This window comes from Alexandromys fortis, unplaced genomic scaffold (genome assembly GCF_014885135.2).
Source record: "Alexandromys fortis isolate MF-2015 unplaced genomic scaffold, M_Fortis_MF-2015_v1.1 scaffold_29, whole genome shotgun sequence".
NCBI lineage: Eukaryota > Metazoa > Chordata > Mammalia > Rodentia > Cricetidae > Alexandromys > Alexandromys fortis.
In genome coordinates, this window is record NW_026067891.1 from 3495709 (window position 1) to 3511788 (window position 16080).

A 16080-nucleotide genomic window follows, 5' to 3' on the forward strand; every position below is an offset into this window, starting at 1 on the left:
ATGGGGGAAAGGAAAGATGTTACTGAGAGTGGGTTTGAGTGGGCACAGCAAGGAGGCCTTGCCACCACCCCCCTGCACAGGGAATCATCTGGCTACTGCTTCCTAGGCTGGCAGGGGTAGCGCTTCTACCCAGACCATGGAAACAGGACCCAGACAGAACCCACCATACCATTCCAAGGCAAGGAGTGGGGGTTCTGTGGCCTCCACCCCCACTCCAGCCTGGAAGCCCCTGGAAGGTCGAGCACCCTGCAGCTTCTGCTCCTGTCCTCCCACCTATAATGTTTCCGGGTGCGGGCTTCACGGGTGCCACGTGCCCCAAACCCATGGACTAGTCTGCTCTGGGCCCTCTGGGGGCAGCACCCAGGGCACGTTCTTAATGGCACCCCAAAGAGCACGAGCTGCGTCCCGCTGTCGCTGTGTTGACAAGCGGCATGGTTTCCCTGGGGACGGGAGGTGACGTGTCCTCTGAACAGTGTGCTGGCGGGAGCACCCGATGCCTCTTCCATGCCCAGCTGCAGAGGCTGATGAGAAAGGACAAATGCGATGGTGGCAAAGGCTGCCATGGAGAACCCCAGGGCTGGAGTTGTCTGGCAGGTGGGTTACAAGCTGAGCTTTCTGTCTGAACTGGAGGATAAGTGCCCCCCTCTCAGGGGTCATACACCTCCTCAGAAAGACCCCAAGGCACACTTCATCCTCCCAGAGGGCACTGAGGACAATGTGTTCGGGAAATTGAGGAGCCTGCTCCAGGTAAACTCCAGAGATGAGAAAGCACCTGGCCCCATTGGCTCAGTATGGCTCCTGCCCTGGTCCAGGGCTAGTCCCGAGGTCTGTACTGTGAAATACAGGCCGCCATCTCCAGAAAGCCCTGCCTGTCCTCAGCTGCCCCCACACAGCTGTCCCATGTCCCCTTCCAGGCCCTGATTTCCAAGAATGCTTTTATGTCTCCAAAATTTCCTCTCCAGATGTTTACCTGCAGTAGGCATGGGGACATGTGGCAATATCTCCTGGAACAGATGTGGAGAGCAGAGGCCAGAATGGGGTCAGGTGTCCATGTGTGGGCAGTTTGGGGTAGAGGCATGTTATCCCATTCCCCCCTACAGTCCAGGACAAGAAACAGGTACCCCCTACCCCAACAGCCACAGGGCATGAACATATGGAGTTCTCTCCTCCTGATTCCACTGAGAAGAATTGGGCAGTAAGAGCTGCTGAGCTGTGGGGGAGCAATCAGGTGTGAGTGGGGTGTGGTTCTGCCTGAAGAATTTCTCTGAGTGGGGCTAACATCAGGAGGAACAGCATGAGGAGCAAATGGGATATAATCAAAGGGGTATAAGCCGAGCCTCAGGCCTGGGGTTAAAGGGAAAGGAAGCCATGCAATGTCCCCACCAGATACTCAAGACCCTCAAACTGGTGAAGATAAGAGGAACCAGGTTTGGTGGGGCTCTAAATGGGAAGAGGGGGAGTACCTGGCCTCATCTGGATAGACGGTTTCCCCTGAGGTATGGAGGACGACGGGCCACGGACAAAGCCTGTCTGTACAGAAGTTGTGAAATGCCTGTCCAAGTGGACGGCCGCCTGTCTCTTCATGCTATGCCACACTGTAGGTGGGAAACTAAGGTGCTCTTTATTTGGATGAGATCATGTGGCCGGGTGCCAGCCCCGGTCACTGGTAGCCGGCCAGCTGGAGGACAGTGGGGTAGCGGCTGCGGTGGGCCATACACTTTTGGCGGTCAATGAAGAGGCTGTTGGTCTTGACGGCAATGTCCTTCTCCAGGCTCATGCGTGTGTCCTCCAGGTTCCGCAGTGCCTGCTCGGCGTCCTGAAGCTTCTCCTTCAGCGAGTTGAGGGACATGGTTAGCTCCTCCACCTCACTCAGCAACCTTCAGGGAAGGGAATGGTGAGTCACTGGAGAGACGAGGGAAGGGGCAATGATGCTACTACAGAGGACCCCAAAAGGCTTACAGGAACCCCACCAAAGTGGCTACAGTGTTGCGAGATCACTGTAAACCTGGCATGAAATCAAGACTGGCCCTTATTTCCAGCACCAAGGGGTCTCCCTAGCTCCCTAGCAGTTAGAGGGAGTCTTGAAATACTGCCCCCTTGTGGCGAAAATAAGCAAGGATTGGGGAAATAAGCAACAAGAGCCTGAACAGGTGCTAATGATGTTTACAGGCAGGAACCACCCTTGAAACCTTGATTTCTAAAATAAAATTACAGTCAATGAAGAAGGAAGAAGACAGACACTTATGCTTAAGAGGGCATCCTGGCGCTGGCTAGATGAGGAAATTAAAAGGCATAACCCACCATGCCTGTAGGAGGTACATGGAACACAGAACTCCATCAGGGGTACAAGGGTTGGTGGTGGCCCTGCCTCGCCTCTCTGCCCTTTGGCCCCAGGAATCTGGGTTGCCAGACTCTAGGGTCCTTCCAGGAGGGTTAGGCATCCCAGAGTGGCACGGGACCTTGCGTTGTTCCTGACACGCAACCCTCTCCAGGGTCCACTCCCCACTCCCCACCCCAGTCTCATGTCTGCTCATATGTGGGAGTGGTCCTGTGGGAGAGGCCTAAGGAGGATTAAAGGGGTTCAAGGATGACCCTCGCTGCCCGGGATCGCTCCAGTGGTACCTGAACTGTGCAGCGTCCCGGCACAGCTCCACGTTGGGCCGGTGTGACCGCTGGTACAGGCGGGTCTGGGCCACGCGCAGAGGAGCCTCCTTGTCCTTGATGGCCTGCTTCAGGGCTGCCACCTGGTGCTCCTGGTCAGTGATCTCCCTCAGCGTCTGCACAGGGCAATGTGTGAGTCTGGGGTCAGTTCAAGTCTGGAGCAATCAGGGCACCTGCCTACCCAGCCCAGCACGTGAGGAGGGCCAGACTACTGGCTCCTTCATCTCCAGCTCTGACTGGGGACACTGAGAGCAGCCCTGTAGAAACCTTCAGAGGGTCCTATGAGTCAGGCCAGTCTGTTTGTCCTCCAACCCGGGTCAAGAAAGTTGGGGCTTGGAGTTAGGATAGGCCACAATGAGAGCCCAGAGCAGGACCCCACGGGCATACCAAGCCCCTCCCAAACCCCATAGCTGGCAGCTCCTACGGGTCAGCCTCCCGGAGTGGCTGTACCATCAGGCCACTCCCAAATATAAATCTGCTTTTACCTCGGCTCAAGGAGCCTACAGAGGTATGTGGCTGTCTGCTTTTGGGTGGGAAGCAGAGGGGACCTTGAAGCCAGGTCTTGACTGAGATAGCAACCTGCAACAGTGGTCCCTGTGGTTAAGGGAATTGATAAGGAAAGGGCGTAGCTCGAGCGGGGCAGGTGTGCAAGACGTGGAGGGAGGGGTGGGTGGGTGGGATTAGCTCAAATGTGAGTACGCCCTAAGCATGGGATGGGCTTGCTGGTAGGCGTGTCCTGGGTGCGGCCAGACAGGTGGGTGTGTCCAACGGTGGGCGTGCCCTGCCGTCCCACCTTTTGCATGTGGTACTGCAGTTTGTGGAGGGCGTCGTCCAGCTCTTCGCAGCGGCGTGAGAAAGCCATGTTCACTGCATCGCACTGCAGCCGCAGGTCCTCGGCCGTATCCCGCAGGATACAGTCAATTAACTTCCGCAGGTTAACCGAAGCTAGCCGCTCGCGTTCGGCTCGAAGCAGATTATCCTGAGTAAACTTGGCCCACGTCTCGGGAGTGGAGGCACTGAAAGTGGAGGTTCGACCTGGTCGGGTTGTAGCCACGCAGAGACTCCAGCACTGCGATCCCCTTTATCACACAGACAACCCTAGATTCTCCCGGGCCTCTAATGGCGGTTGCTTGCCCTCTGCTGGCCGCGAGCAAAAACGCAGTCCAGGCCACCCACGGGGATCCAGGGGTTGGAGCAGGCACCAACCCAGTGTGAACTGTGGGACCCAGGCACCTCTTTTCTCACACCAGCTGCAGACAGAAATTCCCCAGAGAACTGGTTCAGGTCCGCGGGGGCAAGAGTCCTTTCTCAGATTTTGGAAGTAGAGTCAAGAAGATAACGGGGCAAACGGGGATGCCTAGGAACCTACCTCTCCTCGAACTTGCCGGAATGCGGGTAGAACTGCACCTGCGTGCTCTCATTGTTGTAGTGAGAGCAGGTCTCGTCAATGTTGTAGGCCTCTACTTTGTTCGACCAGTCCATCTCACAGGTCTCCTTGTGTTCCCAGTTCAGCCTAGTGGGAAGGAGGAGATGCAGGACCCCATTATGTGCCAGGGAACCCCAGGGAAGCAGGCCCCATTCCAGCTTCCGGGGGCTCCAGTTCCAGCTCAGGCTTCCTTCCATGGCCAGCAGGGCCCAGGTTCCAGAACAGAAGTGGAGATAGTTGTCTATGCCCCGCTGAGCAGTGCCTGCATCCCTGGCTATGATCCAAAAGCCTTCTGACCTCTTTGAGACAGTCACTGTCCTAGCCGTCCTGCCCCCCCACCTCTGACCAACCTTGGGGTGGGGGTCAGAGTTGTCGCTTTGGGGCTGCTGTGACCCACCGTATCTGGCCCACGGCTTGTGAGATAGTCCTCTTCAAGAGCTCCTGGATGTTCCTGATCAGCTCAGTTTCCTGGATAGGAGACAGTCCTTCAGAGTAGCAGAACCCTGCCCTTCCTCATGGGGAGGGACCCAGCAGGAGCCAAGGCATGGACCTCGCCTCCATTGACTTTTGTCTTAGTTCTCCCCCCACCAGAAAAGGAGGTCTGATCCCAGCCCTTCCATGCTAGGTTTATTGGGGGGAGGAGGTTGGGCATGTAAGTGAGTGTTTGCTCTAGTGGGTGTCTTTTGGCTGTTGGATAACCCGTGACAGTTGTCCAGGCTCTGGGGTCATCTTCAACACTCTGACAGTATACTGAGGGGCATCAGCCTTATCCCAGGACCCAGACCACCTACCCCTGAGGACCCCAAGCGCATAGGAAAGCAGATGCCCTCTGTCTGCTGCCCACTGCCCAAGGACAGGAAGGAAGCTCTAGGTTTCCTTTAACCCCAACATTTTCTGGGTCTCCACTGCCCTGTGTCCTCAGTGAGCCGCCCATCTCTGCACACTGACAATACTTCAGATACGCAGCGGTGGTCAAGGCTTGGGGTGTAACAGGGGTTCCCTGGGCTCCCAGTGTGGTCCCCATCTTTCATCATCACCCACAGGCCTAAGACCACCACAGGAGGCTCCAGCTCTGAGGGGTTCAGTGTTGTGCAGCATCCAGACTGAGTAGCCCCCTAATCTTAGTACAAGGTTTCCCAAAGCAAGCTATGCTGGGTTTGGGGGGAAGGTGTCTAATGGAAGGAGGGGTGGAATGTTTTGTTTTGTTTAGTTTTGTTGCAGAGTCTTTCCACGTAGTCCAGACTGGAACTTGTGACCTCCTTCCTCAGTCTCCCAGATGCTGGTATTCTAAGTGTATATGGGATCTGTGAAGCTGAGGCTCGGAGACTATGGACAGAAAGAGCAGATGCCGTGGCCCTCCACATCCCCTCCACCCCCTCTAGACTTGCAGCACTGACTGCTGTGGCTTTCTGCCTGGAGAGCAAATACTGCACTAAGGAGCATGCTGGTACAGGGGGAGCCTATGGCTTTAAAAAAAAAAAAAAAACACACACACACACACACAAACCACTCAGGGTCAGAGTTACTGTCTTTGAAATCTTGGGGGCCGGAGGGGATCCCACAAGAGAGATAGTTATTTGGAAGTCAGGGACTCCATGTGGTAAAAATCCTCCTGTCTGAAGGACCAGGGAGTCCGGCATGGGCAGAGGGGCATAGCACTGTGTGAACCCTGAGGCCCTGCAATATCCACTCTGTATGAGTGCCAGAGCCTGCCTCCCACTCTAGGCCTAAGCTGCACCTTCAGCAGCTCCACTTCCACGTAGTCCCGCACAAGGTCTGGATGCTGGCGGCGTTCTCGGCACTGTAGGTTGTCGGTGGCAATGGAGAAGGGCAAGCCAGTGGCGTCCAAGGCGCGCTCTAGCCGCCGTTTCTGGGCCCGCATCAGCTCAGTCTCGGCAGACAGCTCATCTATCTCCCGCTGCAGCTCTGACTTCCAGCAATGCATGTCCTCCAGGCGCTCTCCCACCTTTCGCGTGGAGTCCTGTTGTGTGCGCTGAGCCAGGGCTTCAGTCTCGGCTGCCAGCTGCCGGCTCTCATGCCGCTGCCGCTCAGAGTTGTCCCGGTCTGCAAAGGCCTGGTGGTAGCGGGCGTAACAGTTCTGAAACCACTCGTCTATTAAGTATTTGGCTGTGCGGAAGCCAGCGGTGGCCAGACCCGAGGATGTGTAGGCACCAGTATTGCAGGCCACATCGTACTCTTTGTGCGGCAGCTCACAGGCCTGGATTGACTGTGGGGCTGGCTCCTTAGTCAGGAGCACGTCCGTTTGTGCCATGGTGCCCACTGCCTGGCTGAGCAGGAAGGGGGGCAGAATGAAGGAAGGGTCACTGGGCGGTTGTCCAGGCACGATCAGTGGGGCAGTACTGGTCACTCTGTCCCGAACAAAGCTTCTGGTTGCCTCAAGAACATTGTATACACCAACTGCCTCCTGTTGCTGGGCAACAGGGTCACTCAAGGGGCGGAGCAGAACTGCCTTCTTAAAGGGCCAAGGGCTGAAGAGATAGCTTAAATAGATAAAAGTATTTGCCTTACAGGAACTTGAATTTGATTGCCAGAACACAGACGGAATTGGGTGTTTGTAATCCCAGCATGGGGGAAGGCAGAGACAGGTTAATCTACGGAGTTCACTAGACAGCTGGCTCAACTATATTTGATGAGTTCTGGGCCAGTGAAAGACCTTGTCTCAAAAAATAAGGCTGACCAGTCATCATGGCAAACACTTTTTAAAAACGGATTTATTTATTATATATACAGCGTTTTGCCTGCATGTATGCCTGAAGGCCAGAAGAGGGCGCCAGATCTCACAGTAGATGGCTGTGAGCCACCATGAGGTTGCTGAGAATTAACTCAGGACCTCTGGAAGAGCTGCCAGGGCTCTTAACCTCTGAATTATCCCTTCAGCTTATGACAAATACTTTTCATCCCAGCACTCAGGAGGCAGAGGCAGGTGGATCTCTGTGAGTTTGAGGCCAATCTACATAGTGAGTTCTAGACAGGCCAGGGCTACATAGTGAGATCCTGTCTCAAACAAAGCAAAAAAAAAAAAAATCCAAAACAACAATAACAGAACAAAAATAAACAACAAACCAAGGTGGATGATGCCTGAAAAATATCACCTAAGGCTGTCCTCTGGACTCCACATGCACACGAGTACTCACACACATGTGCACTTACATACGTACACTTATGAAGGAGCCAGGCAGGCCCTCAACTCACCCCTGTTCACCCTGCTGTGACCCAAGCAGCAGAAACTCAGGATTCATATTCACCAGAGGACCCTGGGGCCAGCCCTGGACCCCAGAGTGGAGTAGTGAAGGGTCCCAAACCCCTGGCATCCTGTCCTCCTCCCTGGCTTCTCAGTTCTTTCCTGGGGCTGCCTCCATAGCCTGGTCCTGAGGTGGGTTTTCTCTGCTGCATCAGGGTGGAGGAGGCTCAGCCTACTTAAAGTCCCCTTTAGGGTGAATGAGCTGAGCTGGGGGGAGGGGAAGGTATGAGGGGCAATGAGAACATGGACAGATTCCTCAGCCCTAGAAGTGGCTCCTCTTCCTGCTCTTAACTCCAACACTCCCGATACCCAAGTCACCCCACGAGCCCACAACTTGACCCCATTTTTCATGTGGTCCAAACTACTCATGCAGGTCCAGGGGGTCAAACGCCCACTCTGTCTTAGCCTCCAGGGCTCACTTTGGGATCTGTATCCATAGGGAGCCTGACCCCATCTACTCCCAAGGCCACTGTCTAAGGGCCAGGCCCCCCTCTTCCTCCTGCATCCCATAGCTAAACTCACACCCAGGGCCTCCTGTGGATGGGGGCCAGTGTCCTGAAGGGGTTTCACCTACTGGATATATCTGGAGTTGAATGTCCTCGTCTGCAGAAGGGTTCTTTCTGGGCAGTCGTCCCCAGGGCGCTAGTTGGATGGATAGGAAACTGCTATCCAGCTCTGGCATAAGAAACCCTAGTCTAGCCGGGCGATGGTGGCGCACGCCTTTAATCCCAGCACTCGGGAGGCAGAGGCAGGCGGATCTCTGTGAGTTCGAGACCAGCCTGGTCTACAGAGCTAGTTCCAGGACAGGCTCCAAAGCCACAGAGAAACCCTGTCTCGAAAAACCAAAAAAAAAAAAAAGAAAAAAGAAAAAAAAGAAAAGAAAAGAAACCCTAGTCTAAGTCAATACCCAATGTGACCAATAGAGGACGACATTGACTGCAGAATTGCAAGCCACCTACTTCCAGACTGTTTTGGTCTGAGTTCTCCCCCACCCCCACCAGGACTTCCCCAGAGGCACCCACGTAATAGGTTCTCTCTGAAAGAAATCCACACCCTTAGCCAACATAGGATCTACAGCCAGAGCCCCTGCAGCCTCTTCCCTCGCCATTGTCTTGTCCCCCGTTTCCAGTCTCAAGAACCTCAGGGTCTCTCTGCATAACACACAAGCTTGGTTCCACCCCAGGCTTCTGCCCAGGCCGTGCATTTCTGGCACCTTCCCTGGTGCTCACCCCCTAGTATCTGGCCCCTCACTCCACGCTGGCCTGACCGTCTTCTGATGGTGGATCCTGGCATCTATCCAGAATGGACCGTAGGCATTCCATACATGTGTGGGTCAGAAGCCCTGAGAATTCAGAACCAGACCAAGCACAAAGAGTTGTCCCTCAAGAGCTGGAGACCAAGAACCTTTGGAAGCCAAGGTGATCCTCCATCTATCTCCTCCGTGACTCGGGGACACCCAGAGCATGGCAATGGCTTCTCCTTAGGCTCATCCCTGATGTGTGGACCCAGGGACCGCTAAGGACAAAACATAGCCTCTGCTCAGGGATCACATGATCTTAAGCTTCAGGAGTCAAGCGCTGGGGCACAGCAGGTGGGGTACACCCATTGGACCCCCAGGCAAATGAGGAAAGCCAGGTCTCAGTGTAGTCTCCCCAGGTCAGGAGAGTCTCCAAAGCAGATCTTCGTTGAGCCTTTGTCAATCCAGGGTAGGAGGTATTTATGCCATGGAGGTGTCAGTGAGTAGCCTCTCCCAGACTCTCCCCTGTGCAGGGAGGAATACCAGTTATTCCACAAACCTCCATGGGACTGACAAGGCAGTCACAACTACATTCAAAGCTAGGGCTACATGGGGAGCACGCAGGCACAGTGGGCACATGGAATGGGGTGTGCGGACACAATGGTAGGGGTACAGAATTGTACTGAGTCGGTGCAGGGGTCCTCTCCGATGTGGGACCTCTTTCCAAATTGCACTGGTAATGGGAACACTTGGGAAAGTTCCCACATCCCAGCTGCAGGATTCTCTTTCCCGGAAGTGCCAATTTCATGGACACTCTGCCCGTGCCCCCAGGGTCCAGGCCCCTCCACCCAGGGATGCCTGGGAAACAGAGGGACAGTTCTGTGACACGGAACTGACCAAGAGTGCAGATGTCCTTTGTACAGATTGCTTTACAAGCTCTAGACGCCATAAGTGGACTGAACTGGGTCAGCAGGGGACCCCCTTTTTTAAAGGCTGGCCAGAGGGCATTCCCTCAGATTTACCCCCAGCCTGCAAGGTTCTAATGGAGGGAACCCCTATATAGTCTCACAGCCTCTACCCATGACAAGCACAGCCTGCGTGTCCCAGGCTGAGATGGACCCAAGGTCACACTGACATGTTAGGGCCAGCAAAGGAGAGACTGCCACATGGCCACCCTATGTACCCTGGCCAGCATCCCCACTTGTTTCTGCCTGGGCTGACAGCCCAAGGAGCCATCCCGACTGGAGCAGCCCCAGCTGCAGGAGCAGTGGGTAGCACAGTACCATCTTCCAGGCCAGTGGGACATTTTAATTACAGGAGGATCCAAAGCTCCCTGGCATTCCCGAGCCAGGGCTGCAGTCAGCAGATGTCTGCCCTACGCAGGCAACAAACAAGCAGGAGGAGGTGGCCAAGGACTTCGGGGAAGAAGAGTCCTCACATCCAAGTTTAAACAACGGTAGGAAAGAGATGTGCAGGATATTGGGGGTGGACCCCTCCCCTGATGACCCCCTGAGCCACTGTGAAAGACCTGTTTCCCTTCAGAAACATCAAGGCAGTGGTTCTCAATCTGAGGGTCGCAAACCCTTTGGGGATCAGATATCCTGCACATCAGATATTTCCATTATGATTCATAACAGTAGCAAAGTTAGAGTTATGAAGTAGTGAAGAAATAGTTTTATGGCTGGGCGGTCATACATGAGGAACTATATTAAAGGGTCACAGCACTAAGAAGGTGAAAAACTGGCCAAGTGGTTGTGTCTCACACCTTTAAACCCAGAGGCAGAGGTGGGTAGGTTTCTGTGAATTCAAGGCCAGCCTGGTCTACCTAGTAAGTTCCAGGACAGCCAGAGATGTTAGTGCACAGAAAAACCCTGTCTTGAAAAAAAATACAAAACAAAGCCGGGCGGTGGTGGCGCACGCCTTTAATCCCAGCACTCGGGAGGCAGAGGCAGGATGTGGAATGGACAACATGCTAAGGGCTGAGGCCAGCAGCCTGGCACTGGGATTGAGCCTCTCCATTGGCAAGGCAGGACCAGGAGGCCAGGAGAGACTCTCACCTGTTTTCCCAAGCAGAAAACAGAAAAATATTCTCATTGCTACTTCATAACTGTAATTTTGCTACAGTTATGAATCATAATGTAAATGTCTGATATTCTGATATGTGACCCATACACACAAAGGGGTCACAACCCACGTGTTGAGAACCATTGCTTTAGGACCAAAGTCTGGCCTGGGAAGATGGCTCAGTCAGTAAAGCCTAAGAACCTGAGTCTGGGTCCCCAGCATTCTTGTAAGGAGCTGGGTGTAGTAGCACACACCCCTAAACCCAGAGCTGGGAAGACAGGAGACAGGAAGATTCCTGGACCTTGCTGGACAGCTAGTTCAGTCAATCAGTGAGCTTCAGAGACCGTTTCAAAAAAAAGTGAAAAAGTGATTTAAAAAGTTACCAAGTCAATACTAGCCTCCACATACACGTGTATGCACACACAAACATGCACACCCACATGTGTATGCACACCCACATGTGTATGCACACACAAGCATGCACACCCACATGTATACACCATATTTACACAAATCTCCAAGATCATGCATAGCTTTGAAAACAGAAAAGAAACTCTTGCCAGGTTTGATGGCACTTGCCTAGAATTCCAGCTACTGGGAAGGATAAGACATGAAGATCACAAGTTCAAGTCTAACCTGGGCAATTTAGGAAAACCTTGTCTCAAAGTGAAAAGAAACAAAAGAGACAAAATGTAGCTGGCAGAGCTGTTGTCTAGCACCGACAAAGATCTGAGTTTTGTCCCCAATCCCAACAAAATGAAACAAAACAAAACATGGCACTTCAGCGAGGCGCTTTGAGAAGTTACACCTTTCCACACCTTAAAAATAATAACCTAGGCCAGGTAGTGGTGGCACACGCCTTTAATTTCAGCACTCGGGTAGCAGAGGCAGGTGGATCTCTGAGTTCGAGGCCAACCTGGTCTACAGAGCGAGTTCCATGACAGTCAGGGCTACAGAGAAATCTTTTGTCTTGGAAAACAAAACGAAACACCAACCTGAACAAGTGCCAACACACTTTCCAAAGAAAAGAAAACATCAAAACGTGGAAACCCAGTATGGACATGGCTGAGGAGAGCCCACACGGTCTCTCATGAGCATCTCAGCGGGGCATCCAGCTCTATACGGAAGATTCACAGGTACCGCTGGGCCGCTGAGCCATGCTAGGCTTTGAAATCCAGCCGTAGGAAATGACTCTAAATCAAGGAAGGAGGTTCAAAAGGACAGGGAGCAACCATTTGCAGCAAGCTTTGCCCCAGAGACACATCAGAAAAAGCAGATAGGGACCTGCACTTAACAGAAGGGCAAATAGAGCCACAGTGAGGATTCCTCTCCAAGGACACAGGGTATCTAAGAATCAGACACACATCTGAAATACACAGAGATACACATATGGTGAAAGGCAGGCAGGGACCAGGGTTTCCCGCTGAGCTTCCTGCAGGGACTGAGCCCGCCGGGACCCAGGCAACTACTTGCCAGGGTGTGGTAGAGAAACCAGCTAGGGACAGGAGGGACACGGTCAAAGCTGACACCTAGGAGAGTCTGAGGTTTCAAAGCCAACAGGAGGCCTGGACTGGAGTCAGCTGTGGGAGCGGGGCAGAGCGTGGATGGCCAGGAAAATGCTCCCATATTGAAAGGAAGAGGGGGTTCCAGAGAGGACAGGTCCTGGTCTCCATCAAAAAGGGGTTTTGGGGTTCCCTGTAGGCCAGCGGGGATTCCTGGGGACAGAGCATTATCCTGACTGGCCCCAACTGCCCATTAAGTCTGAGGAGCCTATAGGATATACAGAAGCCTAGATCTAATGACCAGGGGTCCCCCTCACGCACCCTCACCAGGAACTTCCTGTGCCAGGGAGGCAGGGGGAACATATCCCTACAGGTGTAGCAGCCTCATACCCAATGGGCCCATGAGACAGTGCCCAGGGCCTACTGCCTTTGAGAACAGCCAAATCCCTACTTTATCAGCTCAGCTTTATCTGCAAAACCTCCTACAATTCCCTGAGAAGAAAATTAAATAGAGGATTTAGCAGAGATTCTGAGACTGTCTGGGCAGAGCTGGGGTGGACTAACTCGCTGGAGGCTGCTGAGCTGAGTCCTGGCGGGTGGGCAGTCACCCCAGCTGACCCTCCCTGACCCTGCAGGCTCAGAGGTCAGTGGAAAGGGCAGCTTCAACAGGAACCACACAGAGGCCACTAGGCTTTCTGATTCCCTTCCCTCCCCCACCTAAACGCGGGAAGCAAGGCTCAGGGAGGTAGCACCGTTAGCTTACATAGGAGCTCTGTGGTCATACTCCCAGGCACCCCAAAGTGTAGCTATGGTGTTCAAGTGCTTGCCCCAGGGAGAGAGATAGGCATAATAGTCCCCACCCCCCAAAAAGAAACTCCACAGCTAGATAGTGGGGTGCTCGACAAGCTCCCAACAGCTCAGTCTCCGTACCCTTTATCACGGGGTGGAAGGCTAAAGCACAGAGCAGCTGGGATCTAGCAAGGGAAGACGCATCCTGGGAACCGTGGCTTCCTGAGATGTCGGTAAACTCTGACTCACTCTGTTATGTTCTTCATGCAGAGCCGTCCAACCTCTGTGACCTCCTGGACCTGAGTTCCTCGGCTGAGCAATAGATGAGGGGAGAGATGTAGCCAGAGGTCAGCCAGATGTTGGGCCTAACTACCATGGAAGCGTCCACCTCTGGCCCCACCATCCCTCCCCAGGGCTGTAAGTCAAAAGCCCACGCCCCACTCTCACGTCCCCGAGTCTCGGAATAGGAACCCAGTCACTTGGTCACTCCTGCTGGTGGGGCAACAGGTAGGCAGGGAGCATGGGGACAGCTGGAAGGGACTTTCTTCTGGTTTCTGCCTATCTGTGGTCCCCAAGGAAAGTCCCTTTGCAGAGGGAGGACAGCCAGCTGCTGTCCTATGGATTCTTGTTGGTTTCTTCAGGGCCCATTTCCTCTTCAGGGCTCTGTGGTGAGGGGGCCTGGACATCCCTGTAGCACCTTAGACAGAGGTTCTAGGCCATATGCACTGTGAAGCTGGGTACAGAGGGCGCACTTTCAGGTAGAGAGATAGTTCATGAAGCTAAAAAGTCCCCCAAGGGCACCAGCGCCACATCTGAATCCACTTAGCACAGTGGACCCATGTGGGCTGGGGGGTCTGGCTTAGGCAGGAAAAAAGCATTGCCTTCAGCAGCTGGGTAAAACCTTTGCTCAAGGACCATCATCCCCCTCACACATGAGAGTGCATGATGCACGCACGCGTGCGCACACACACACACACACACACACACACACACACTGGCTCTGATCCAGAACAAGTTGGCAGAGCCTTTGAAAACCTCCCAGCAGACCTACCAGTCATGAAGGATCAGCAATACGCAAAGTAAAGAATCTCTGCATTGACCAGGGGACCAGAGTGGTCATACTCCTGTCTAGAGACCATGCAAGATCATCTGGACCTTGCTTAGTTCACAGGTCCTCAGGAACCTGGGTCATCCTAGGGCTTTGAGACACAGGGCTTGTCAGCACAGCTGACCAACGTTACCAGTGCTGAGATGCTGACCCAGCCGGGAAGGCTTTGGGGGGCTGGCTCATGGCACCTTTCCAAGATAAACACTGTTGGTGGAATGTGACCACCAAAAAGAAGACAGCCCAAGGCTAATACCTGGTGGTTAGCCTAGCCATAAGGTCTCCAGGAAGGAGCCTGCAAAACCCCTATCTGCTTGGGTCGGAGGGCATTGGATCAATCACCCACACTTCTACACTATCTCCTCACCAGATGATCCCAGGGGCTTGTCTGATCCCAGAGTCTCCCACTATTCCCTGCTTCCCAGAGCTAGACAAGATAGTGACTGGGGTCCTTGGAGAATGGTGAAAAAGTGGGGCACGCTTCTGTCCCTGGACCTAGTAGAGAGAACAAGAGGGGAACACATTCTCTCTGGCCCCCTCCATTGTCATGGTATTAGTTTTTAGGGACACCCCAATCCAGGCCTCTGGTCAGCCAGCCCAATGCTTCTACCTAGCAGGCTTCAGTGGCCACTACACTAGCTGGGCATGCCTCCGGTTCCAGCAGTGACAGCGGCCCTGTGACCTTGATCATCTCAGCTGAGGGGGATGGGGCAACACTGGGAGCTCTCAGTCCCAGCGATGTTAAGAGGCCCCACATCTTCCAAAAGATGCTGCCATAGCAGAGTAGATTAGGGCTGTGCTGGCGAGAGATAAGGGCCTGAGGGTCGTTTGGAGGGCAGGCACTGAGCACGGGCTGGGATGGAGGGGCTCTCTCTACTGTCCTGGCCTCTTCCCATTGCCCTGGCCTTCCCTCCCCCTCTCCCTTCCCCTCCCCTCTGGTTCTGCCCTATGAGGAGATGGCAGGGGAAGGGCACAGTGCTGCCTTGAAGTCAGGACACCCAGGGATCCTTGCCAAATGCATTTGGGAGTGGTCGGGCCCATGGATAATGTTGATCCAGGAGCCTAGCCCAGCACTTTTGTGCCCACCGCCCAGGGACAGAAATAGACAAGAGGGTCTGGGCTCCACCCATCACTTAGTTCAAAGAGCCGCTGAAAATAGACATGAAGAGTCTACTAGATTCACATGCTGTGCCCCCAAAGATCCTCTTGGGAGCCGTGGCTACGGCCTAGAGCCACTTAGCTGATGGGACCAGGAGCACTCAAAAGTTCAAATCCCCACCAGAAGGGAGCAAACCACCCATTAAGAGCAGAAGGAGATAGCAGGCCCCTGCACCAATCTCTGTTCTCCTGGCCAAGCTCTCCAGACCACCCAGTCCCCATTTACATCCCCACCACCTCGTTCCCATGCCTGCCTTAGACATCTTCCAGCCGTGACCTCTGCACAGGAGCCGCTTCTCCTGCGTTCGTCCTTCCCACGGAGCCAGCCTGAGTCCCTGATCTCACAACCTCCTCCCTGCTCAGGTGGCTCTTGTCACTTTGTACTCTCTGGATGAAGCAACGGCTTGAAGATGCCGTCCTGGGGCTCTCCTGAGGGCTGGCTGCAGAGCCCACCCTGTCACCTCTTTAGCTTAGGCCTGAAGTGAAGGAACAGAGAACAGGAAGGAACTCCGTGCCCAATGATGGGGAGGGGGGGCATCTCACAAGCAACTCCACTTTTTGCTCACTAGACCCCAAGCCAGAGCTGTCACAGAGCGGCACAAGATGCACCCTGAGGTCTGGGTTGAGGGGGACTGAAGCGGGTGTTAGTCATAGGGCAGAACTAACTATTTTCCTTCCACACATTCCTTGGCTGCTTTAAAGAGGCGCGTAGAGCCGGTCAGGGGATTAGCAAGGCCAAGAAGAGAACCAGAAAGCTTTTCACACCGCAGTACACAACCACACAGCCATGCAGATAGCCCTGAATCCATACACTGCCCTGAATGCAACCTTGAACATGCTCACACAGATTTAAACATGGCTGTGCACATGGCCCTG

General features: G+C 54.0%; 1 protein-coding gene across 1 annotated transcript; it reads right to left on the reverse strand.

Moving 5' to 3' along the window:
* Positions 1-1615: 1615 nt before the first annotated feature.
* Positions 1616-7780, reverse strand: Tekt4 (tektin 4). Its single transcript, XM_050137407.1, has 6 exons — positions 5826-7780; positions 4485-4555; positions 4031-4174; positions 3455-3677; positions 2623-2777; positions 1616-1877 (listed from the first exon to the last, which is right to left on the reverse strand). Exons 1-6 carry the CDS (start codon positions 6357-6359, stop codon positions 1661-1663), a joined length of 1344 nt encoding a protein of 447 aa, XP_049993364.1. The 5' UTR covers positions 6360-7780; the 3' UTR covers positions 1616-1660.
* Between the last annotated feature and the right edge of the window lie 8300 nt (positions 7781-16080).